This window comes from Botrytis byssoidea, assembly GCF_014898295.1.
Source record: "Botrytis byssoidea strain MUCL 94 chromosome Unknown BBYS_002, whole genome shotgun sequence".
NCBI lineage: Eukaryota > Fungi > Ascomycota > Leotiomycetes > Helotiales > Sclerotiniaceae > Botrytis > Botrytis byssoidea.
In genome coordinates, this window is record NW_024065843.1 from 490,959 (window position 1) to 514,823 (window position 23,865).

Consider the following 23,865-nt stretch of genomic DNA (forward strand, 5'->3'; position numbering starts at 1 on the left):
CAATTTTCTGTTACTGGTGGCACTGATATGCGAGGATGGTGGAATGGGAAGCGTTGACAATTTCATCATCTTGACTGGCTGTCCGAAGTTTCAACCCAAGAATCAATCATTTTCCTCAGAAAGCGTCATTATCTTCATTGTGTATCAAGGCAATGTAAACGGATTATTTTTCTTGTTTTCACACGGCAACATGGCAACCATATCTTCATGCTGGTGGTCATGTATTCAGATGCAATGGTTCATGGGGCTTTGTGTTAAGAAGAAAGATCTCGTTGATGCTGGTCCTCCATAGCTGCCTTAAGTGCGTTGACTCCGGTTCCTTTGATACTGTAAAGGAGCTCCAATATGAAATTTTGGACTGTGTTCAGCCGGCATAGACACTGGACATCATGTTGTTCATTTGGATGGGAGTTTACATTTTGATCAAGTGGAGGGACGTAGTGGGATTCGAGAGAACGATTAAGAAGGCGAATGGTGAGAGTAGTACCGAGAACAAGGTGATGGTAGCCAGGTCACGTTGTTCCGAGATCGAAATTGTGCAGAGGTAGATCGTGGGGATCATGCACGGGGAACGAATATCAATGGTTTGCACACTTCATCATTGTTCTTCTTAACTCTTTGTACTTCTTTTGGGAGAAGATAAAAGGGTTGCAGAGAGGTATTCTATTCTATTCATTCATAATCTTTGTCTTTATACAGGCATTCGCAATTCAGGCAGTCCCTCCCCCCCCGCGAGTCTTCAATATCGAATGTTCAACATCTCCCCATCTTCCACATTCATAGTTAACACAGTACAAATCAGCGCTGTCTCACCAACCATCAGCCATCTTCACTTAACGCTCTGAAAATCAAGATATCTTCCAAGATCTAAACGACACGCACGCTCAGAGCTCATCCGCGGGTCAGGATGTTAAAAATCGAGCCTTCTGCATACATGGCCCTCCCGTACAGATCAACAACAATGTCTAATGACTCTACCAGGCGGGAGATACTGATCATGCCATCTGAAACTCATACCAAGATCAACATCGTCTACGAAAGTGCAGCTCGTATTATGCAGGGTGGCATTCTATCTTCAAAGCTTTCAGCTATCTCGATTTTTCTAGACACTTTGTACTGTGATTTTCAAAATACAGGTGGTGACGATCATTGATAGTGACGAGTCGGAAAAAGGCTAAAGGAAGGGGAGAAAACTCTAAATGGAGGGTAAAACTTTAAACGGAGGCAGAAGACTTTAAGATAGACAGGGACATACTAATGAGTGGTTCCGATTGGAAGTTTTAAGAATTAGAATTTCCAGAGTTATACTCTATATAATCTATAAATAAGAAAAGAAATTAATAGGGGGTTGAAAGGTACGATTGAATATTTATAATGCCGATTTCCATTTAATGTAGCTATCGAATTTCCTTAGCATAACTTCGCCGAGCGTACACTATCTGAGAGACACAGACAATTGCGAAGCGATTCAAATTCCTGATAGAGAGGTTTGAATGTACCACCTGCTTGATGTTAAGCACGCAGGAACCATTGCGAAATAAACGCGGGAAGTAGAATTTGATTGGCCCAGAAGGAAAAGCAGACGCCAAGCATGTTTCAAGGCTCTGAGTCAGGGTAAGTGTATTCTATTGAATTAGTAGAGGCTTTCCCCAAGCTTTCAACACGGTTAGCCATCTAGGTCTACATGAGGTTTCGTTTACCAAAAAGTATTCTTCCTATCAACAATGCTGTATGAAATTTAGAAAAAAACGCCATGGAGATCATCCAACAGATTTACCGTTCTGAATCTTGAAGCTAAGTATCATTTCTAGAATCTTCGACTCGAGCTCTCCTCGTTCGTGACAAAAAAGCTGTAAAGAAACACAATGACGTAGTTGTCACTTTTTGTGGCTAGTAACCAACATTGTCATGTGAATCTAAAGTAAGAGTTATGAATTCGCAGTGACACAGTGTGGTGTGATAATTTCTGAAAAGCGGAGTCAACGTCAGAAAATGATTCCAAACATTTGATTGCTTGAACGTGAGCAACAGTGAAACAAGAAAGTCAGATGATGTATGCGGTAAAGCCGCGGAACTCAAAGCCTAAACCTGAAATCTAGCTCAGCCCTATATGCATAATTCATGTACAACTTGCTATGATACTAAGAAGAACCATGGACAAGCATCGTACATTTGCTTTCTTCACAACATCATCATTGTAATCGTTATCGCGTGAGTGGGGAAGAAGGAAGTTTGAATCATGTATGTTCGTTACTCGACGCCACGCCCATGACGTCTCCAGATAAGGAAACATATCATGGCAAACGGTGATCGCTTGCGTTTGTAATATGATGATAAGATTTTGCAACCATGAAGATGTCGTCTTGCCACAAGAATGATGTACGCAATCAGAATGCAGATGAGCAAGCAAATGCAACGATAAGCATGTAGAGTGTGAGCGCAGGAACAAGGTTCGGAAATATAATCAAATCGATCTATGGGGTGCATGTGAAGAGGCGCTGTTCTTGCGAGACTTCTGTTGATTGGTTGTTTCTATACTTGGCCGAGCTATAATGAGACGGACCGAAGGGACTTCCCCAAGGAGGAATTTGACTCTACCAAACAGAGAAATAGTAACGATAATGCGTGAAAAAGTTTGATCTTAGGCAATGAGAGACCACCCTGACATTAATGAATCGCCGTTTCAAAAGCCGTATGTTTCACGACACAAATTTCGATAGTTGATGGGAGTGTTATACTAACCTGATCTCGCGCGATCTGCGGGATATATGTCTAATGTATCGTATACTTCATGAGGCTGACCACCATCGGATATTGTCAGAGGCTATGTATTATTGGCAGCTGAAATTGATTCAACTTCCCCAGAAAGAAAAGATCGATATATTGCGGCGGGGTAAGCGATGAGGTTTTATTGCCCGAATGGAGGGCGAGGAGGGGTAGCAAGGAAGTTGATTTGACCCGATGGAGACTTTGTTGATGTATCTGTTGCCGAGTTGAATATAGTGGCGGAGTACATATTGACTTCTCCGTACAAATTAATGATTTGTATTTCGACTTCAGCGGCTTTTGCGGTTAGAGAAGGTGGTCTGAAGGTCACAATGTATTGTCACAATATCAGCTGTCTCTGCTGAGTCCCCTGTTTCCCAACTTCGAGGCAGGTCGGTTAATTGATTCGGAGGTGTGATCCGAGAATCATGTCTTTGAGTATCAGGTAGGCCTCTCGGATTCTTATCATCACATGGTGTCTTGATGTTGTTTGGTTTGTGCTTCGAACAAAGTATCCAAACGTTTCCTGGTGTGCTGCTGGTGGTTTTACTAAGCCGAGTCATGTTCTAACCTTCGGCGGTGCTTTTCCGTCGCACAACCTCTAAGCCTCTACCAGAACCTGAACCGACAGCGCGTCGTGACAAGTCAGGAACATGATATTCCACCAATTTAGCTTTTGAGTAAACGCATCTCCATGATTATTTCCAAGTCAGGTCACACCCACATTGAAAAATCCAGGTTGTGTCGGGGAATTGCCTAGATTTTCGGTCGGACCTAAACTTTAAAGATTATCATCTGGCCTTCTCGATCCGGCGAGTAAGAGTCCGGTGAACTCCCCGATATGAGAGGCATCATCGGATACCTAGTTTTGTATGTATGATATGTATGATATGTATATATATAAGTGTTGGGTATTGCCGCATTCTAACTATCTTGCTGTTGATGTCTAATGTTGCACATTTGAATCAACAACTCAACACTGCCAACACATCTCCAACTAAAGAAAAAAAAACCATACCAGCCTTATCCCTAACTTATATCTACTGCCTACTGCAAATAAGTTTACCCAGGTCAATACCAAAACCCGAGACTTACTTTACATCTTTAATAATTCATCATGTCGGGCAACGATGCAAGCAATACATCTGCTGAAGTCAAACAATACTTCTTGATCACAAACGTTACAGCATTCGATGATGAAAACACCAAGTTCGATCTTCAAGCTGAAGCATGGAGGCTACCATATAGTATCGACGATTCCGATTTGACTTTCGACGGGACACCATTGAATATGTTGTATGAAGAGAATCGATATATGGCAGAAGAACATGTGACCAATTACTCACATGATTACAAATCACATGACGTCAGTTTTCTCCCTCTTCTGAGGTTCATCGGATTCTTCACAAGCCCAGGCTAACATTTATGTAGAGATCTACAGAACGCGGAAGAAGTCGCCAGAAGGAGTAGATTGATTTTACAGTAACAGCTACAAGCTTCATCGTTTTAAAGAATGCTGTGAAATCTTCCCCGCTACAACAACTTTCTACTCGAAATAGAACACGATGGACGCAAAAGAATTTTACGATGTTGCTTCAATATCTATCTTATTTACTGAAGAGATTCTCATGAAATGCAGATAGATTGCAGCTTTTCGGATACAACTCGAATCCTCGAGGAGGCAAATATTGGCATTCACATTCGTGATTGGGGTGCATGAGGGCTTTCTAGCTCCGCTTGGGGCAGTGAAAGAAATCTTCTTGGATTCAGAGAAAGTTTTGGATTCATGTTATGAATGAGAATGACTAGTTGGCTCGCCTTTCTGGAAAGCACGCTGGAAGAAACTCCAATTGAGATCCCATCATCAATCGTTATCTGCCCGATGAGCTTGAGATAGCCGACATCAAATCAACGCATTCGTAGGACAATTTCTTGGAACCGTCGTACCTTTTGCAAATACCATCGAAGATAAAAGAGCAAGACAGGCATTCTGGTTTAGCAGAAGAGATATGTCGAACACCGATTGATCGCCTCGACACTCACCGGCCCTCGTTGCATTTCTTTCACCAATAGCACCAACTCTAATCGCTCACAAGCGAGAGCATCGCGTTACACTCACAAGAACTTCGGATGTTAACTTCGAATATCGGTTAAGTATCTTCATACACTTGCCTTCTGCCTTAGGAGTTGAAGGCATACAGTTGGAGGAGTGTGAATGGAGGAAAGGTATTACGTGAAGAGTTATGAGGCATGTTTGGAAAGATGACATCTGGTACCTGGATTTCGAAATATTGTCTTCGAAGCTATGTATGATAGATCATGATTGTTTGCCATTGTGATACCCGCTGGAAAGGGTAGAGAGTTATCACGGCGTAATAGGTCATAAAGGAAGGATGTTTCATGAAAACATTAACAGCATTGCAACCTTAATTATGAATCACCATGTGCCTGTGAATACGTGTATTTATGGATGAACACTCTCTTAGATTCCAAGAAATGCTGCAATACAATATTTAAACTGAGCATACATTCATTTTACGCTTAACGACTACATAGGTATCTAATTTTTGGCCCCCTCGTCTCTACTTCACTTCAATCTGCTTTCCACAGTCTTCCAGTTGATTACATCCCAAATAGCACTGAAGTACTCTGCCTTTCTGTTTTGATATTGAAGATAGTAGGCATGCTCCCAGGCATCAATACCCAATAATGGAGTGTACTTGCCAACGACTGGATCCTGGTTTGCATATGTTCTAATTTGGACTTGGCCAGTCTCGTTGTCCTTGACTAACCACGCCCATCCACTTCCTTGGATGCCTGCCAAAGCTGCGTTGAATTTTGTCTTGAAAGATGAAAAATCGTTGTAGCTGGTCTCAATGGCAGTCTGTAGAAACTCTTGTTAGCCGATACTCTTCGACTCCAATAAAGGTACAAATTTCCATGGCGAATATCCATTCATACCTTCAAAGCACCTGTGGGCTCTCCACCACCACCATTCTTGCTTGGTGCCAAGTTCTCCCAGAACAAACTATGGTTCACATGTCCACCTCCGTGGAAGTTGATGAGGGGTTGTAATGCGATGGCAGCAGCAATATCTCCCTTGGATGTAGCGGCCTCGACTTGCTCGCTCGCAGCGTTGAAGCTGTTAACGTAGGTTTGATGATGGTTCTTGTGATGAAGCTCCATGATCTTGCCGGAGATCGAGGGTTCGAGAGCACCATAGTCGTCTGTAATCAAAGTTAGGATATGTAATGAGATATTGGAGCTGTTTAATCTAGATATGGAAGAAACTGACATGGAAGATCTGGAAGAGTAACCTTTCCACGAATGAAGCTTGTGCTTGCCATTGAGGCAGCTCGTTTGGAAGAGCTGGCTCTAAGAGCAGCACGAGCTGCAGTAGATGTGCGAAGAAGTGTGGTAGACATTTTGAATCTATTTGAACGCTTGAAGTTGGTGTTGTTTCAATTATTGATGTGGCTTTCAGATGTCAATCGGAAGTCTTTCAAAGAGGGGAAGCTCCGGAAGTAAATATTTGGAGCTCCAACGTCATTATGTCATTGCCCGATTACATAAGCGATGAGAGCGCAAATAATGGCACGGAGCCGATATCAAAGTTCATCATCGCGTACTCTTTCACTTAAGATACCTTTGAATAGGTACTAGAAGTTATAATATTATGCAGATTCGGTGAAGTCTAAGCTACTCGCCGCAGATCTGTGGCTTTTAAAAATGTCCTACTACGATATTGACGCGATCCTCACCGACGCTCAAGTATTTACCCCTCCTTCCAATCAGATTCATTGTATTAATATATGTCAGAAAATCCCATGCACATTTGAGCTTGATGTTCCCTCTTTAGGATATCTCGACAACAACGCTGCTACCCCTCTGAAGAAACACACACGCGTCGATCTTCCTCTATGGCTCGCCGAATTACTTGCCGTTTCTTCCTCTCCATCTTCCCAAAAGTCTCTCGTTACCCTTGATCTACCTGCTTGTCTTGCGCCGCGCGTTCTCAATGCATTGAAAGCCGACCCTAAGAGTGTCGACTTACGCAATTTGGCACAGAATTTCTATGGATTGGGCGTGCGAGTCTTGGAGTTATTTGAGGAGGAAGAGGTTTGCGATGTATTGATGGAGAGTTGGAGGGCAAGAGCTGGCGAAATCAGCGATCATGCTGGAAGTGGAAGTGTAGGACAGAGCAATGGCAGAGGCGGAGGAGAAGGCGTGGAGTTCTTGAGGGGTTTGGACGAGGCGGAACGCGGATTATTTAAGGCAGCACACGAGGGATCCAAGGCAATGGGAAAATGGATGGGCGAGGTGAAAAAGGGGTAGTTCAAAGCGAGAAAAATGCCGTCGAGCAAACGATGGTGGGTTCATCAATCCGATTCATCTGCCACGGAGAGATGAACACCCGCGGCAAAACACTACGGCGTTATGTGGGCGGGAAGCTTTGGCTATTTGCGATACCCAATACATGATTGATTTGACGGAAATCATAAATCATGGGAGTGATTAGTTCTTTTTGAATTCATTAATGATCTGAAATTGATCGATTTTACGATTACGACCGAGCGAACTGATAAAACTTTTTTACATTTTTTGTGAGATCGAAGATGGCTGCCCCGCCCAACGAATGGTACGACTCAAATCCATCAGACGCAAGAATGTTGGATAGTATTATAAGTTAGAAGGGATTCTGTTGTTGATCCTGGTGTACAGGCCTTGTCAAGTCAGGCCAAAGATGAGAATACAAAGACAACATTCACAACTACTGTCTAAAAATGCGCAATCGGTTATTCACAATTGCTCGGTTGGACGATTGCGTCCCATTCATTGAGTTACTACTTGCCGTCCGTGAGGCACTGGTTGTGCAGGTACAGATCCTCCTCAGAGTATATGCGTACCATGCTTGCACATCCCCCATGTGGTGATTGACCTCATATTCGTCGTACATCGAAGGTTGCCGCTGTATTCGCAACCGATCCTGGGGGAGATTTGCTCGTCCTGGGAATCTCAGCGCATTGTTACCTAAAACCCCGGTACCAAGCTCGAACCACGAGAACAGAGTTTCAATGAGGAATCCTATTCCGGGGTAACTTACAACGTAGTAATATCGAAAAGCCAAATATGTCTACCTCCCTGGAGGCTAAAATTTTGTGTAACTCACGTGCGACATGGGTCTCCTGCAGCTTACTCATTCAGCTAAAGCCCTTACTCACTGATGCGAGCACCAATAATCATGCAATCCTGAAGTTTGGGCATCGTATATGTTGTGTACATCTGAACCTTTGAATGAATTCAAAAGGCCATGTCGAATCCAGAACCTTGCTTACAAATTTGATGGCGGTAAATCACGCCAGTTTGAATTAAAAATCACCAACACGCTTGGCAGTATCTAGATAGATGATCCGCTTATTTGGAATTGCTATGGGCGTTGTGATTGTGGTGCAAGCTCTTGTATTATAGTATGAGGAGACTAATCAAACGTGGTAGCAAAGAAGAAGAGTTTCAAATGATGTATTACAAAATTATGTGCAGTGAACTAATGGCGGTGGCTTCAACTTGAATAATTCTATCAAATAAACTCGCTGCGCCATCTCCTCTGATACCTCGTTGATCGGAAAAGCCGTACTGAGGCAGGTCCTGCGGTCAAACATTCACTGGCTGCATATTAAGTGAGCGTCAGTTATGCTTTGTTTTCAGATAACATTCACTTATATTCTGAAGAAGGAGCAGTGGGCTGGCTTATGACTTTTTAATCTCCGTGTGCTTATAAAAACTCCCCATCAACAACCTCCTAATACAACGGTTTGCAAATATTCTTCCCAACAAAACTCTTTACTACATGACCAAACCTAAAACAACTTCAACTTCAACCGTAATATAACATCAAAATGGATGATCTTATCACTCACGTGAAGGCCGCCACTGCAAATTCCGATGAAGCAGGACGAAAGAAGATGATCGACGATCTTAGAGATCTTTCTATTGAATTGGAAACTCCATGGGACTCTATGCAGCGTATCATGTATCTGGTATGTGCTATTTTGATTCGCATCACGACAATAAACGTGACTTCTGCTAACTCAGATTGTGTTAGCAATTTCAATTGACAGGCGCTCAGATTGGTTGTGATATGAAGCTCTTTGAGATCATGGTGGCGAAGAAGGAACCAATGACTGTTGAGCAGCTAGCAAAAGAGACCGAGTCAGATCCAGCCTTCTTAGGTGAGTTCGATCCTCAGCTTCAAATTTGACACCCTCTCACGGTATAACTAGTTCGCTTACTCCGATATCTTGCTTCTGTACGGATGGTTCGAGAGACTGGCAAAAACACTTTTGAAGCCAGCAAGGTCACCGAAGCTTTGGCTCAAAAGGGCTACAAAGGTGGTATTGGCCACTAGTCAGTGATCCCTTCTCACGGTCTCGAAGACTTTGTGGTACATCCATCGCTGACTATGAAAATCACAGCTTTCATTCACTTGGCCCTACACTGCAAGCTACGCCTGACTATTTGGCTGAGAGAAAATATCGGAACATCACAGATAACACTTGTGCACCTGCTCAGATCGCCTTCAAAACTGAAGTCCCGTACTTCTACTGGATTCAAGAACAGCCTAGACTAATCAACTACTTTGCCGATTTTATGGTAGGTCAACGTGGCGAGATGCCAACCTGGCTCTCCAAGTACCCAATCGAAGAGGAGACCAGGGACTGGAATCCTAAGGAGCCTGTCTTTGTTGATGTCGGCGGTGGTTTTGGACATAAGTGTTTGGAGTTGAGAATGGAGAAGCCAAGCGTCCCTGGTCGCGTGATTTTACAGGAGCTTGATCATTCTATTAAGAATGCACTTCCAATGAAGGATGTGGAACTCGAAGTTCATGACTTTTTCACGCCTCAAACAGTCATAGGTCTGGTACAATCCTACTAGTGGAACTGTGGTTGCATACTGACTAGCATTTCAGGTGCAAAATACTACTATATGCGCAACATCCTTCACGACTACCCCGATGAGAAGTGTAGTATCATTTTGAAGCATTTGAAAGATGCAATGGGTCCAGATTCGGCCATTTTAATTGACGAGATGGTTATCCCCGAGACGGGCGCTCACTGGCATGCAGCCCAGATTGACTTGGTGATGATGACTGTCCTCGCATCAACTGAGCGAACCGAAGGAGAATGGCATGCACTTTTAGCATCTGTTGGTCTTGAAGCAAAGAAAATCGTCAAATACACCGCTTCTCTCGGAGATAGCATAATCGTGGCGGTTCCAGTCTGATTCCGAGGCTCTCGGGTTCGTAAAGCATGGTCCAGATCCAGGGTTAATAATTAAAGGTGTGATGAGAATATGGCTAGGCCTCAAATTACCTAAGCGGAGTCCATTGCAATTTGCAATTGACTCTTTATTAATTTTGAGATTGCATTCGTCCAAAATCTTCACAATAGTCTAGTAGATATATTATCTCCGCGAATTTCACTCAATACGTCTCCACTTATCGTTCGTGCGCTAAAGACTGACAATGTGCTATTATCGCTAGTCAACGTGTACCATCTAAGACATTCATAATGTGCATGGCAATAACTATTACATGTCCCAGGAATCTGGTTATCAGACTTCTTGAACAATCTGGCATCTGCTAAGCGGGGTATTCGCAACCTTTACCACGACCCTGGCTCACCTGGCCTGTCATGTTCTAACGGTGGCCCACGTCCAAGCTTCCATGCACGAATTCCAATTGATGGGTAGTAACGAATACGGTAAGTGGCAGTAAGCACTGACCACGGGCTTCTCGGTGATCTAAAGTTGTAGCGCCCGCGAGGTTATATATTCCACAGTGTGATGTGATACTATCTAAAAGCCGCGCTATATGCGAAAGCTCCCATCTATGATATTCTGGTCAATTTGGATACTGGGAAGCCCCCACGTTTGAATCTTGATTTGGTCCTTATCAGGGAGCCCTGCTGCATGGGTAGGCAGAAGCGATGCATGGCAACAGGGGATTTTCACACGACGTTGGCTGAGTTGTACAAGTTCTATTTTAGGGTTACATTATTGTCGGAATTTCATGCTTTCTATGGACATGGAGCAAAGCCCTAACAAGATCTTTTCACAATCTTGTGCAATTGCCAGTGATACTGCAGCATTTACAAAGTATTGAACAGTCAGATCGAGCTCTGACAGTGAGAAATAATTTCCACAGCGTTACGACGGTCACTAAATTTCTGGGAATATATTTTTCTGCTCGAGTACGTAATCCGATCAGGACTTTGGAAGGAATCTAGGATACTAAACACAGGACAATCCCCGTGCTTGATATCACTCTTCGGCTTCGGCTTCTTCTTTCGGACTTTCAGTCACACATTATCTATACTTGCTTTTGTAGCTCCTTTACGTAGATTTACGAGCAATCACCTATCAAATCAATCGTGCGCATTTCAGTCTTATTGACAATGTAACAACGGCTGAGCTGAGGCGCACGGAATATTCCAGTACAAAGTCAATTGTATCATGGGCCCGAGTCTAAGCAGTAAGTTTGTATTTTTCCCTCCAAGAGAGAACAGCGCGAAGAACAACGCCTGCAGAGAGTTAGTAGACATGGCACGTCGTGTATCTGTTTTGCCAGCACAGCAATTGCAACCCCCCCTTTCAATTCGCTTGTTGCCGCGGTTCTAGGCTCCAGGAATGGAATTTATCAGTGAAAGTGATTGTGCGAAAATCCTTCAAATGATTTTCTTATACCCTTGTCGCCATGCGACGCCAGTACAAAAGTGGATCGGCTGTAGGTCATGGCAGTGCTTACGATAGGATATCGATATCATTGCGGGGGTTCAACCAAGAAAGATGCTCAAGTAGCTTAATAGATCATCTATCCCAATAGCATCGAACATGAATCATGATCGTTGGGTTTGCTTTTGATTAAGTTTGTTTGATCTGCTGTTTGACGCTCAATTGCTTCATATCGAGTTTATATCAGCCTATACATCAAGTTCATCAATATGCACGGCACCGAAGTACCAGCAGGTGGAGACGTTGACAGGGGAATAACGGCTTCTATAATCGTCTTGACCCAGATTGCGTTTGCTTTCGTGATTGTCATGGCAAGATTTTATGCCAGAATCATGATCAAAGGTCTTGGGAGGGATGATTGGGTCATGCTTGTTACTTTGGTACGTCTATCTCTTTCAAGATTCATATGATATTGTTCTAACTTCATGATAGTGTCTTTTTATAACATATGGCGGTCTCATGACATACGAATGGAAACTTGGAGGATTTCGACATCTATATTACCTCAACTTGGAGCAAACAATGAAAGCCGCAAAGTTCAACTACATAATCCAAGTGGTCATTGTCTTCGCCTTCATCACTGGCAAAGCTGCAGTGGGATTTCTTGTTCTTCGAATCATGAGTGGTGATACGACCGCTTGGCGCAAATGGCTTGTCTATGGAGCTATGGCGCTCACGGCTCTCATCAACGGACTAGATTGTATCTTCACCTACGTGCAATGCAGCCCGCCTGAAGCATTATGGGACTCTAGTATTCCACACACGTGCTGGGATCCTAGTGTTCAATCTCGGTTCGCCATGTTTACTGCAGGTTCGTATTACAATGTCTATGTTGACGAAATGAGACTTACTAACGAGGTGTATTAGCTGAGAATTGCCTCGCAGATATTGTACTCGCCCTTGTACCTGCTAGTGTCATCATGAATCTCAACATGGATATGAAGAAGCGTGTCAACTTGACCATACTTTTGGGCCTTGGACTTATGTAAGTTACTCTCCCTCATTCGAGAGAATAAGCACTAACAATACCAGTGCTGCTGTTTGCTGTATCGTTAAGACAACATTTTTGGGATCACTTAACGCCCACTCCGATCTTACTTGTAAGCTTACCAAATACATGTCGGCAGTAACACAACAAAGCACTAACAGCAACTAGGGAAAACTTACGATTTGCTCGTATGGAGCGGTTCGGAACTTTTCGTTATTATCGTTTGTGGAAGTATTCCTCCACTCAAACCATACTGGGATCGATTTGTCAGCGGCAAGAATCCTGGATCATACGGCAGTCCCGACAACAGTTACAACAGTCATCTCAGCTCATTGCCAACCCGAAGGAAAAGTCGAATGTCTTATATGAAACAAAGCTTGGATACGAACAGTTCGACTGATCATGTTTATCCACAACCTATGCATGGTGATAAATATATACAGCGGACAACAGACATAGAAATCCACAGTATGAGGATCCGTACAGAGGATTCTATGGCATAGATGTGGAGATGTAGCACACGAAAGAAAATAGCGTTACGAATTGCATTCTCGATTGTATTATCACCTGTTTATTTTGATTATTGGCGTTACTATTGAGAACGGAGTTCACGGCGTACGCCAGGTGTTGGCGTATTTAATGCGGGTGGGGTTGGGCTAAGATACCATTGTTTTGAAAGATACCAGCGCTTTTTCGGAAGCCATCCAGAGTGGATGGGTTATGTTTATTATTTAATATTTCACCGAAATATCATCACTTGAAACAGTCTCACATATTGGGCATCTTCAAAGAAGTTAATGTTTCAAAGATTGTTCTACTACAAGCATCATTCTGTCTTCTTTTTACATCGTTGCACTCTCCGTCTCTCAGGTCCCAGCCAATTCTTCAAAGCACTTTTGCTTTCTCCGAGACTTGACAAACTTTGTAAAGCAGACATTCTAGTCAATAGTCTAGCATCAGTCCAGATTTCACAGATGGTCACCATGGACCCTTGCACGAGTATTTCTCTGATTTTTTCGTCGAACTCCTCTCGGTTGTTGAAAACAGTGAATGGATAGAAAATCCATTCTTTCAAACTCCAAATTTGTTGAGATGTTTCGCGAGGTGAGTCATGGGCATGAGAAGGTAGTGGTGTAGACTTTTGGCTAGTGGAAAGTATTCCGAATGGATCGATAGACGTGAGTCCTAGGTACGGCATCTTCGAAATTACGGGGTAGCTGCAGGCTTACAGTGCGATGCTTCGAAAGTGATTGTGTGGGATGTTGGTTGTATCATCTTGGTAATAGGGATTTTGCTATCTAAATAGTCTGGATTGATGAAAGAATGTAGATGCAATGTTTCAAAATCTAGAGTGTGTTCAGAATTTCATTGTTCTGTTGCAATATTCCATGTCTTGCCCAGGTGTGTTCCATACGAAAGTGCCTTCTAGAATCAGCTAGGCAATTTGTAACGAGCCTGTTATGATGGTCATATTGTAATCTATACGAGTATGTAAAATCCAAGACTCAGGTGAATACTATCGTCAGTTCAAGTGAATAACTTCATTAGCTTGTATCTCTCAGGTAACCGAACTCTTGGCCCATCTCTTTACCTGCTTCATCAACCTCAGCTTAAATCCCAAAACGAATACAACAGCATTCTCACCATCTCCTTTTTTTCGACATCTGTCTCCCTTTCAGGTATCATATCTTCATCTCCAACCTTAGCAGTAGCTTACTTGAAAAGATCTTACCGAATACGATGTCCAATATCGATGGAATGACGGATGGGGCATTCAATAGCTCAATTTCCGGTGTTGAAAAGTTGGCCATTTGCAATTTACAACAAGAAACCAATAGATCTGATTCGTGCACCAACGTGTGCAAGACAACTCCTGCGACCGATATACAACAAGGAGCTAGCACACTCGAATCTTTCCCTGAAAGTGAGACCACCCGCTCGGACACGATATCAAGAGAAGCATCTTGTACATTCGAACCATTTCCTCGGCTCGCCATCGAATTAAGGCTGGTGATATGGGGTCTAGCTTGTTCGCAGGAGCGTCTACTCGAAATAACTACTCATCCAACGGATATATCTTTCGATTTGGGTGCTCCAACACCACCAGTCTTGTTTGTCAACCACGAAAGCCGTCAAGAGGCTGAAAAATATTACAAGAAAATACGTCTACATTTTGGTAATTTGGATTCCGCTCAAGTTTGCTTGTTTCGAACTTTCTTCGTCAATCCCGATAAAGACATCTTTGACTGCAGTAGCATGAAGTTTCAGAGAAATTATTGGCGACTTAATAATAACCTTCTGTATTACTATGATATTAATTCTGGACGTTCAATTGGAACTTGGATGTGTAACCTATTCAATGAACTTAGAACCGTCAAGTATTCACATTGGAATCGTCACGATGGATTAGAATTCTTGGGCCACCGTGCGGTCACGTTGATGCCGAATCTAAAGGAATTCATCCTCAAACCTACAACAGATATTCCTCGAAATATCTGGGGAGCATTTGGTTGTAGGAAGGAACAGAACGTTTGTATCGAAGAAATGCAGAGTGCACTTCAAAAGGAGAACGAAAAGAACCCTGCTTGTCCAACGCCTGTGGTAAAATTCGAGATATCGGTTCAGACTCCGTCATCCGCCTTATAACGGCCGATGCTACCTTTAAATTCAGTCTCTCAATGATAAAACTCAGGGAGGCTTTGGGTGGAGTTTGATGCCATCGAAAAATCTCATCGAATACGAGAAGAGGACAAGAACTTTGGAACTATAAGATACAGAACGAACGCGAAAGAAATCTTTTCCCTGGGAACCAATGCTACGGTAGCTCTAAAAAAGACCTCAACATCGCCATAGTGTCTACCAATCATTCTACCAGCAATTTGCAGGTCGGCTTTACTTTCCAACAGAGTCGGCAATTTTTGAATGTTGTCTCGGATGGTAGAATAGAAACACTTCTTACATAGTGAGCTTAATAACTCCTAGATCACATCAAATCAAATCAATCCGATCAACAATACCAATCTATCTGGTTTTGCTTCGCACATGTGCTTAGTGGGACAGTATGACGCGGTGAACATTCAACTTCGAAATTAGACAAGATGATAGGCAGCACATGTCTAATTTTTATCTGCTCTCGCCTGTGACGATGTCCTTTCATGGTTGTTGTTCAATGAATCTGACATTCTAATTAGAATACCTTTCCAAAACCATAATTAAGACTTTTTCCAAGCAGATTTATCACTAGACTGACTGCCATTAGCAATATATAGATTCCCAATCAGTGAATATCTAGAAATCTTCCTTTACCGGTCCAATATTCAATTCTATCCACGTGACTACTTCGACAAAAGCTGCTAGCCATTCATACTCTCTTTCGTCGTAAGGTTTTATTTTCTTGTTTGCACATGGATATTGGAAGTGTCGGTGTTCGGAGCTTCCTTTGTCAACGAAGAATCTTGGCCACTTCTCTGAAGAATTTTCATCTCTAAGTGATTCCCATTGAATGCGAGGTATGGTCAATGGCGGCTCTGTGTATATATACATCAAGCCTTTCAATACTACCCTTAAACTAGCAGCAATGTTTTCTGGGTATCTGAAATCAATAGAATTTCTTTTAGAAATAATAGCCAACTCGGTATCTTCTGGGTTCGTTTCCTGGCCGCCATTATGTAACGAGACCTTGGCTAGAGTTTCTTCAAGACCAGTGACTTTGACATCTAGTGGATACTTGTCTACTGTGTCAAGTAATAGCCGAAGGTATCGATCATATGGTACTAGTTCAATCACATATCTGCCCGGGTTGTGAAAGCCTTGATTACTATCCCAATAATGGGATAAACTTCTGTTCTTAAGAGTTTTCATCGCTTTTCTCTCAAGCATAACCACAGTATGAGTAGCGTTGGGTCGAGGAGCCCCCTGCGATGGATCAAGTGGTCTCTTCAGAATTCGTGGATATGTCTCAATCAAATATGCTGAGAATTCTATTTGGTCGGATTTCCGTTTGTTGAGCTTCAGCTTGGCATGCTTGATCCAATTCCAATAGTCCCAGCAATATTTCAAACTGGACAAAGATTCATTGCCATCAAACCTGATGTCTGTAATGCGTGGACAAGGCCCTCCATACTTGACGAGAAGATCGAAATCATGATTGTTTAAGTTCAAGCCAACTTTGATCATGCGTTTCATTTGAAAGACCAGGTGATTCACGGTTATCAGGTTACTCAAGAGTGTCTGGCCTAATTTCGCAAACACAGAGTCTGCATCTGCAGGAGGCCAGCGATAAAACCAGCATATCTCGCGGTAGAGTGGGTAATAGTTCAAAGCATGCGAAATTTCGCTTTGTGAAGTGAATAATCGACCATAGACTCTATGAGAAAGAACGCATTCATTGAGGTATGGTAACTTCCAAGAGAGAATGGATAGCATCTTGATGACTGGTAAATCGCTCAAAACTTGATGAACTATTTCTCGCGGTAACTTTTGCAAGCACCGAACCACTACCGGAAGTTCGCGTGGCCATGGAATCGACCAAATGTTGGAGTCCATTGTGTAACGAACTTGGACGTTGGAAGAATTTTATCGGCTTGAGATAGAACTACTATATTTGAGGGCAATACTGTGGTTTTGTTGTTCTTTGTGCAGAATTCGAATGACTTACAGGGCTCAGCACGATGGTGCATTAGTGGGCTTGGCCCGCTAAACTGCTGAAATGGCCCATCATCTACGCCGCAAATAAGCTTAAACCCCACCACCTTGAGGGCTCGATGAGTAATTCAAAGGATGAGACAAAAAAAGTAGTCACAAAATATCTCACTGTGAATTATTCTGGTAGCTATGTTGAATACCGAAGAATCATGCCAGGACTTTATCAAGAACCACACCCCTTCTTCAATAGCCCAACAACTTCGACAGGATCAAGAGTTATGCCAAACACAGGGGCTTCCTAGTCTTTTGGCCCTCTACCTTCCTCACGTCGAATCTCCCTTGGGTGAAAAAATAGCAAAAGAGCTGTATCCTAAAAATGCGCCGGCTCGGTACTTATATTCGATAGGATCAGCTTCGTATACTGGCATAATACAGGGAATTCAAGCCTACCTACATCAAATGAGCCCTCAATCTAGGCATGGAAGTCTTCCTGATGCTCTAGGAGGTGCTGCTGAGAATCCACCTTCGGTAGAAGATGTTGAGACTACACTTAGAGTACTTGGTTTCTATGTCAAGAGTCAGGATGGCATTCGTATTGATGGAAAAACACCATTGAACAATGTAGTGCAGGTACTAAACCAGCGTCTGCAGAGCCCATTTTCCACGGCAAGCGAAAAAGTAACAAGAGGGAAAAGGAAAGAAAGAAAATGCTATCTCTGTCACTTTCTTATCACGAGCCCTCACCCTCAATATCTCGCTCTTTGTAAACCCTGCGGAGATTTCAATCTCGCATCAAGCAATCTTTCACTGCCTGAAGCTCTGAATCTGGATGGTAAAACGGCATTGGTAACAGGAGGTCGAATCAACCTGGGCTTTTATACCGCATTGCGACTGCTCAGATGCGGCGCTCAAGTAATAGTATCGTCTAGATACCCACGAGATGCAGCAGTGAGATATTTAGCGGAAAGCGACTCAGGAAAATGGGTCAAGCGGTTGAGAATCGTAGGAGCCGACTTCAGAGCAGCGAACGACGTCTTTCATCTGGTCTCTGGGATTAAGCAGATACTGGGAGATTGGAGTAGAGATAACGCACCAAGACTTGACATTCTTATAAACAATGCAGCTCAAACTTGGACAGACTCGGTGAAAGAAGAAAGACGAGCCATTGAATTGGAAGATCAGCTACGACTTGAGGATAATAACCATGACAATCTAATTCTTGATACCAACTATAATGCTCGACTCAGAGGAGGTGTTCAGAGCTTAAACCTTCTAGCGTTTGACACAGAACAAAAGCGTCTCAACGAGATATCCACCGAGGAAGCCGGAGTAACCGGTCGGACAGAAAACAATACTTCGATCTCAACAATGATGGAAGAACCCAAGACGTCTTGGGTTCAAAGCTTATACGAAATACCTTATGAAGACGTCATTTCCGCGCATTCAGTCAATACATTCGTCCCTCTAATCCTGATCCGCGAACTTCTTCCTCTCATAGGTACTCCCCGTCCACATCCCACAAGTAATGGTCGACCCGCCAAGCCACTAGCCCACATCATCAACGTCTCAGCTCGCGAGGGAGTATTTGAACCTACGCCCGCTAACCGTCACAAAAATGGATATCACGTCCACACAAATCTCGCGAAAGCCGCACTCAATATGCTTACGGAAACGGAAGCAGCAGCAGCGTGGCGAGATAGAAAAGTAGCCATGAATAGTGTGGATCCTGGGTATTTGAGCGCGGCCAAAGAAGTTATTGAGAACAGAAAGAGGAATGGTGGGTGGGATGGATGTCCAATTGGATGGGAAGATGGTGCTGCGAGAGTCTTATGGAGTGTGGCGGTGGGAGAGAGTGGGAAGGGGGCTGTTTGGGGTAGGTTCTTGAAGGACTTTGGGGTGGGAGAGGGCGAGGAGAGAATTTCGAGATAGACAGGGAGGACTTTTCAGGGGGTTTATTCCGTTCAATAATTAGGTAATAAAAGGTTATTTTGATATGAAATATAAGTTGCAAATACCAACTTCATTGCTATACCAATGTAAGACTAGATAGCTTTTTTTAAACATGATTTCTTATTCGACCTACCTCGCTTGATGAGTGTGAAACATAATGGAGATTGGTTTATTGTTCGAATTCTGTGCTATGAATCATGGTTAACACAGATTTAAGATGTACTGAATAAGATTTGTTCATTTCAGTTTGGTGTTTAGACCTTTTGGGTATCAATCAATGTTGAATGACATGGCATTATTGCGTGGGCTATTCTTCAACACCTCTAGTCATACATGATGAAGTTACTACATGGGATAAATTGAAGTATTATGGAATTGCCATTGATATGATAGATGAAATGAAACGTGATTAACAGAAACAAACCAGCTAACTAGCCTTGCTCCCAAAAACTTAAAGCCCATGACGATCAACTGAATCATAACATCATCTGGTTTTCCCTAGCAGGCCCCTCATAGCAAACATCATGCCATGATATATCTTCTTCTTCAGCAATTTGTCTCTTCACTGCATTATATCTTTCCTTTCTTCTCGCCAACTCTTCAGACTTCTCCCTTTCAACTATAATTTTAAAATCGACAACTGCATCTCCAGGAATAATTACCGGCCTCCTAGCAGAAGTCCAATCATTCCGGTATGGATGTTCTCTCAGAGCATCCATATCAAAATCGACAAAGCTTGCAGAATATTCTTTGTGCCAATCCCCAAGCCTCGATGATTCCTCGCGCGACACTTCCCGGGGGTGCTTTGCGTATAAATTCAGAGCGTAGTCAATATCCATTGGGTACTCTAATGCAAGATCTCTCTGTGCGTATGGTAAATGCTCTGTCTTGTCTGCAAGGACGAAAGTTACGCGGATCAGTCCTTCAATAAACGCAAATATGTTCCTGAGATATTTTCGAAAGTCATCGCTATTGTATCTGTCTTTGTACGCCTCAGGAATTGAGAGGATGAGATGCGAGATTTTTGTCCAAAACCGAAAATCAAACCAGATATCCAAAAATATTGCAATGGGACGCCATCTTCTCGCATAGTGAATAGCTGAGTTCGCTAGTTCGTCGTCCGTCTCAAGGTATATCGAATCGGTTTCGAAATTCAAAACAATCTTGCTCTGCAGGCATGGTCCTGGAATATCTTTACAGATAAATTCTTTTCGCACCAATTGAGACTCTTCTAAGATCACTGTACAAGAGATTAGCAACTGTGAGCAAGCTTAAGATTTGGAAGAGCCAAGTTCCATTGCACGCAGGTTCTCGACAATGATGCATTTCTTGAGCAATCTGTGTTATAAATGTAGAAATAGAAAGGGACATTACCGTCTAAAGCTTCCTTACACGCTAGCATTGCATTTGGCATAGCGTAATTAGATTTATATGTATTATAATTTCTTAGAGGTCTGATGGTATTTCGAAGGGGCCACTTGCTCAGAATAGACCGTATCAGAATAATCCTTGGGCTAGGCAAAGTCTTTTTCCATATCATTCGTCGTATCTTAAAGGGAAACTTTGAAAACAATGAGAAAGTCGCCAAGTTCGCAAGAGGTTGGATGCTAGTTAATAGCAAGCGATTTTGGATTGAGCCATTTGAAGTGCTTGGAATTTTAGAAGGCAACTTAGGTTGGCGAGTAGAGGTTTGAGACAGGATGTATGGGTCTGGGATATGGTCAGAAATAGTGGGAAGTCCAGTGGTTATACTAGGCACTTTATCGTGACTGCTGGTTTCGGAGAGCGTCTTGGATTGATCCGCATCTATACGATTTCGATACGAGGTTGTCGGCTCTTGACACGCAGATGAACAAGTACCTTGAGTCTCGTCAGCTGGTCCATCTCTAGTACGATCATCGTCGTTCCTTGAATTAGATCTTTTCTCCATTGTATTGAGCTTCCTCGTTAAAAGTGATGAGGGAGGATATTTGTCTAGAGGGCAGATCTTCCTTAGCTGTCTGCAAGAGTGGCAAGACGGAAATCTTGATTGTAGCCGAGAGTATGTGGCTATCTCAGGTTTGTCGAGAGGGTGAGTAACTCTGAGCCGCGTATGTATGCTGGCCCTGATGATCCTTTTGAAATAAGCACCTAGCTAAATAAAGCTGATCTGAAGAGGCGGGAAGATGGACGCTGATTTGAGTATTGTCTTTTTATTGTATGCAGAGGGTGTCGTTAAACCTGACGAAGAGAACCGATATCTAGCGGGATATTATCAGGCGAGAAAGAACAGCCAAGAATAGTAGTTTGCATTGGATGGTTTTGTCCAATACTCGCAGAGAGGAAGTTATTGGAGCCGAAAAGTCGCAGTTGTGCTAAACAAAGTACTCAAGATAGGTTGCGTTGTGCAAGTATGCAAATGAAGATAGTTGCAAGTCTTTGTAGACGTCAATTTGGAAGAGTTTCCTTGTTCTTTAAATGTAGAAGAGAAAGGTGGAGTTGACGAAATACTCCAAGTAGTATGTTTCTGTTTGGAAAAGGATTAAATGTATGAGCAACAGTCAAAGATTGACCACTAATGTAAGAATGACTTCTTGTCCTGATTGGTATATTGTTGAAGGGCATAGAAGTAGGTTGGTTCTGAGTACTTACAAGAAGTGAATTGTTCTTGTCCAGGCGTAGTCTTTATATATATATCTCCAACCATGGAAATTTGAACTCATTTCGGCCAAACCACGGGCTCGGGCTTAGGAGGCATTATTTTGAGGGGTAGCATTGATCGTGGTGAATCTTTAATTGAGGCTGTACTGGACATAAATTCAAACAGACAAAGTAATCCACATCCACTACTACAACAAGGTCCCTTCATAAATATAACACTTGCGAACACATAACAAATTACTTCTGATTACTGATTTAGTTGTGAACTCTTGTTGTGAACCCTTTTTTACATTATAGCTCTCTCTTCTACTACAAGGAATTTCTTTTCACTAATAGCTAATTACAGATCAACTCAAAACGCGAATACTAATTCTCACTGCCTTTTCACGCAATATCTCATAGATTTCTTGCTAAATTTTAGAGATCTGCCTTTAATCGGCAATCCTTCTGTCTCTTCATACTTTCACTCACTTTCAACAACAGCCGCAAGAATCTACCACTTGAAAAGATCTTATAACTTTCCTCCTCATCAACCTTCACTTTGAGTCTTCTGGTAAGCACTTGTCAATATCCCATAACTGTTTATCACCTCCTTCATTTATCAAACCTCCCACTGATCACTCTTCATGAATATAGTAACGAACAGCCACGATGTCTCGTAAGAACACTCACGTCCCAATTTTTGAAGTAGCATTCTCAAATTGCTACATATCAGACGACCGGCCTCGTAGTGCAAACAAGCCAGTTCCATCAAGGTCGATTCCGTACCTGTCGTTTGAAGACGAATTCTATCAAGAACCTGGTCTTAAACAAGAACCAAAAATCACTTCCAAATTCAAGGCTGTAAAACCAATAGGCGATTTTCTTATAGATGGCCCAACTTCACTTGAGTAAGTATAGATCAAATATTCTGCGCCATTGATATCAAAGATTGTGGACTAACATTCAGCAGTTTCTGGAAGTTATTTAAGATGCTCCCTGTCGGAGTACGAAACAGGATTTACAAACTTTTGATATTCGCTTGGTCTCCAGATGCCGAATATGCGCGCCTCTCTCGTAACGGAAGACGATTTAGTATTTCCAGAAGAGTTTCAGCCGCACACCGCGCTCTTTCTCCTATTCATTACGTGTCCGACGAGGTTTTAGGTCTCACAGAAGATGATCTTGAGGACTGGACAAATGAGAAAGATTGGGAGCAGTCAGAGGGAATGCTCGATTTCTTCAAGCCGAACGAATACCGGGGTATTCAGAAATTAATATGGCTTCTAGAAAAAGTCGAATATGCACTACAACTAGACGAAGCAAGCAGTAACAGCCTGACTATGGGCGGGAAAGGAAAGGGCAAAGCGATACAAAAGATGAACGTTGCACATGATGAATACATCAATCTCTGGAAGGAAATTGTCGACTTCTTCTGGGATAACGTTGTTATTGACTTCGGTGAGCGTCTACATTTTGGCACCATTGATTTAAATGGGTCCAAGAAACAGAAAAATGTATTTTGATCCACCCCGTAATTCAAACTCCAAACTAACCGCGTTGTAGCTACAAATTCGACGATGCACCACTAAGGACAACCACGCAGAAGTGAAACACATATGCTTACACTTGAGCACCTTTTGGCATGACCAAGACCACACTGTGGATGAGGCGTTCTCGGACCACTGTGAACTCTGTCGATTTTTACTTCTCTGTAAATTTATCACAGAGCATTTTCAATGCGTCAAGACATTGCTACTGTTTTTATCTTTGCCAAAAGACGAAATGCTCTACTTCCACCAAAACATGCGCTATGTGGCTAACGATGTTGTGAAGGCAATCAAAGAACTGAAAGTCAATGATGAGTTCGATGTCAGGGCGCGGGTACTCAAGACTAAAGATGGGAGAACTAGTGATAAAGAACTAGATCATTTGTCCAACAAAGCCCGCCAAACATTTTTGAAGTGTTTGGAACCGCATACTATCACCAGTACCAAGAAAGCGAATTAAGTTCGCCAGTCGGTGTCAGTGAGAGCCAATCGGCACACTAAAGTAACCAGGATAGCATAGAGCTTGGGAGGACCAAAGCATTCTTCAACCGAAAGGCA

General features: G+C 42.7%; 12 protein-coding genes across 12 annotated transcripts; 8 read left to right on the forward strand and 4 right to left on the reverse strand.

Moving 5' to 3' along the window:
* Positions 1 to 961: 961 nt before the first annotated feature.
* Positions 962 to 1,153, forward strand: EAE97_000929 (uncharacterized protein; the record flags this gene model as incomplete). Its single annotated transcript, XM_038871439.1, has 1 exon — positions 962 to 1,153. One exon carries the CDS (start codon positions 962 to 964, stop codon positions 1,151 to 1,153), a length of 192 nt encoding a protein of 63 aa, XP_038737340.1.
* Positions 1,154 to 3,883: 2,730 nt separating this feature from the next.
* Positions 3,884 to 4,236, forward strand: EAE97_000930 (uncharacterized protein; the record flags this gene model as incomplete). The annotated part of the gene is made up of 2 exons (XM_038871440.1): positions 3,884 to 4,132; positions 4,198 to 4,236. The coding sequence occupies 2 exons, from the start codon at positions 3,884 to 3,886 to the stop codon at positions 4,234 to 4,236; spliced, it is 288 nt and encodes a 95-aa protein (XP_038737341.1).
* A 1,117-nt stretch (positions 4,237 to 5,353) lies between these two features.
* EAE97_000931 (uncharacterized protein) lies at positions 5,354 to 6,191 on the reverse strand (the record flags this gene model as incomplete). Its single annotated transcript, XM_038871441.1, has 3 exons — positions 5,354 to 5,650; positions 5,728 to 5,993; positions 6,062 to 6,191. 3 exons carry the CDS (start codon positions 6,189 to 6,191, stop codon positions 5,354 to 5,356), a joined length of 693 nt encoding a protein of 230 aa, XP_038737342.1.
* A 104-nt stretch (positions 6,192 to 6,295) lies between these two features.
* Positions 6,296 to 7,101, forward strand: EAE97_000932 (uncharacterized protein; the record flags this gene model as incomplete). Its single annotated transcript, XM_038871442.1, has 2 exons — positions 6,296 to 6,537; positions 6,586 to 7,101. Exons 1-2 carry the CDS (start codon positions 6,496 to 6,498, stop codon positions 7,099 to 7,101), a joined length of 558 nt encoding a protein of 185 aa, XP_038737343.1. The 5' UTR covers positions 6,296 to 6,495.
* A 1,562-nt stretch (positions 7,102 to 8,663) lies between these two features.
* On the forward strand, positions 8,664 to 10,047 carry EAE97_000933 (uncharacterized protein; the record flags this gene model as incomplete). The annotated part of the gene is made up of 5 exons (XM_038871443.1): positions 8,664 to 8,804; positions 8,870 to 8,996; positions 9,048 to 9,171; positions 9,240 to 9,679; positions 9,734 to 10,047. The coding sequence occupies 5 exons, from the start codon at positions 8,664 to 8,666 to the stop codon at positions 10,045 to 10,047; spliced, it is 1,146 nt and encodes a 381-aa protein (XP_038737344.1).
* Positions 10,048 to 11,765: 1,718 nt separating this feature from the next.
* On the forward strand, positions 11,766 to 13,047 carry EAE97_000934 (uncharacterized protein; the record flags this gene model as incomplete). The annotated part of the gene is made up of 5 exons (XM_038871444.1): positions 11,766 to 11,936; positions 11,989 to 12,367; positions 12,424 to 12,541; positions 12,589 to 12,656; positions 12,713 to 13,047. The coding sequence occupies 5 exons, from the start codon at positions 11,766 to 11,768 to the stop codon at positions 13,045 to 13,047; spliced, it is 1,071 nt and encodes a 356-aa protein (XP_038737345.1).
* A 323-nt stretch (positions 13,048 to 13,370) lies between these two features.
* On the reverse strand, positions 13,371 to 13,742 carry EAE97_000935 (uncharacterized protein; the record flags this gene model as incomplete). Its single annotated transcript, XM_038871445.1, has 1 exon — positions 13,371 to 13,742. The coding sequence occupies one exon, from the start codon at positions 13,740 to 13,742 to the stop codon at positions 13,371 to 13,373; it is 372 nt and encodes a 123-aa protein (XP_038737346.1).
* Positions 13,743 to 14,284: 542 nt separating this feature from the next.
* Positions 14,285 to 15,190, forward strand: EAE97_000936 (uncharacterized protein; the record flags this gene model as incomplete). Its single annotated transcript, XM_038871446.1, has 1 exon — positions 14,285 to 15,190. One exon carries the CDS (start codon positions 14,285 to 14,287, stop codon positions 15,188 to 15,190), a length of 906 nt encoding a protein of 301 aa, XP_038737347.1.
* Positions 15,191 to 15,832: 642 nt separating this feature from the next.
* Positions 15,833 to 17,089, reverse strand: EAE97_000937 (uncharacterized protein; the record flags this gene model as incomplete). The annotated part of the gene is made up of 1 exon (XM_038871447.1): positions 15,833 to 17,089. One exon carries the CDS (start codon positions 17,087 to 17,089, stop codon positions 15,833 to 15,835), a length of 1,257 nt encoding a protein of 418 aa, XP_038737348.1.
* Positions 17,090 to 17,377: 288 nt separating this feature from the next.
* On the forward strand, positions 17,378 to 19,117 carry EAE97_000938 (uncharacterized protein; the record flags this gene model as incomplete). Its single annotated transcript, XM_038871448.1, has 1 exon — positions 17,378 to 19,117. One exon carries the CDS (start codon positions 17,378 to 17,380, stop codon positions 19,115 to 19,117), a length of 1,740 nt encoding a protein of 579 aa, XP_038737349.1.
* Positions 19,118 to 19,614: 497 nt separating this feature from the next.
* On the reverse strand, positions 19,615 to 21,068 carry EAE97_000939 (uncharacterized protein; the record flags this gene model as incomplete). Its single annotated transcript, XM_038871449.1, has 2 exons — positions 19,615 to 20,378; positions 20,513 to 21,068. 2 exons carry the CDS (start codon positions 21,066 to 21,068, stop codon positions 19,615 to 19,617), a joined length of 1,320 nt encoding a protein of 439 aa, XP_038737350.1.
* A 1,361-nt stretch (positions 21,069 to 22,429) lies between these two features.
* EAE97_000940 (uncharacterized protein) lies at positions 22,430 to 23,283 on the forward strand (the record flags this gene model as incomplete). The annotated part of the gene is made up of 2 exons (XM_038871450.1): positions 22,430 to 22,668; positions 22,731 to 23,283. 2 exons carry the CDS (start codon positions 22,430 to 22,432, stop codon positions 23,281 to 23,283), a joined length of 792 nt encoding a protein of 263 aa, XP_038737351.1.
* Between the last annotated feature and the right edge of the window lie 582 nt (positions 23,284 to 23,865).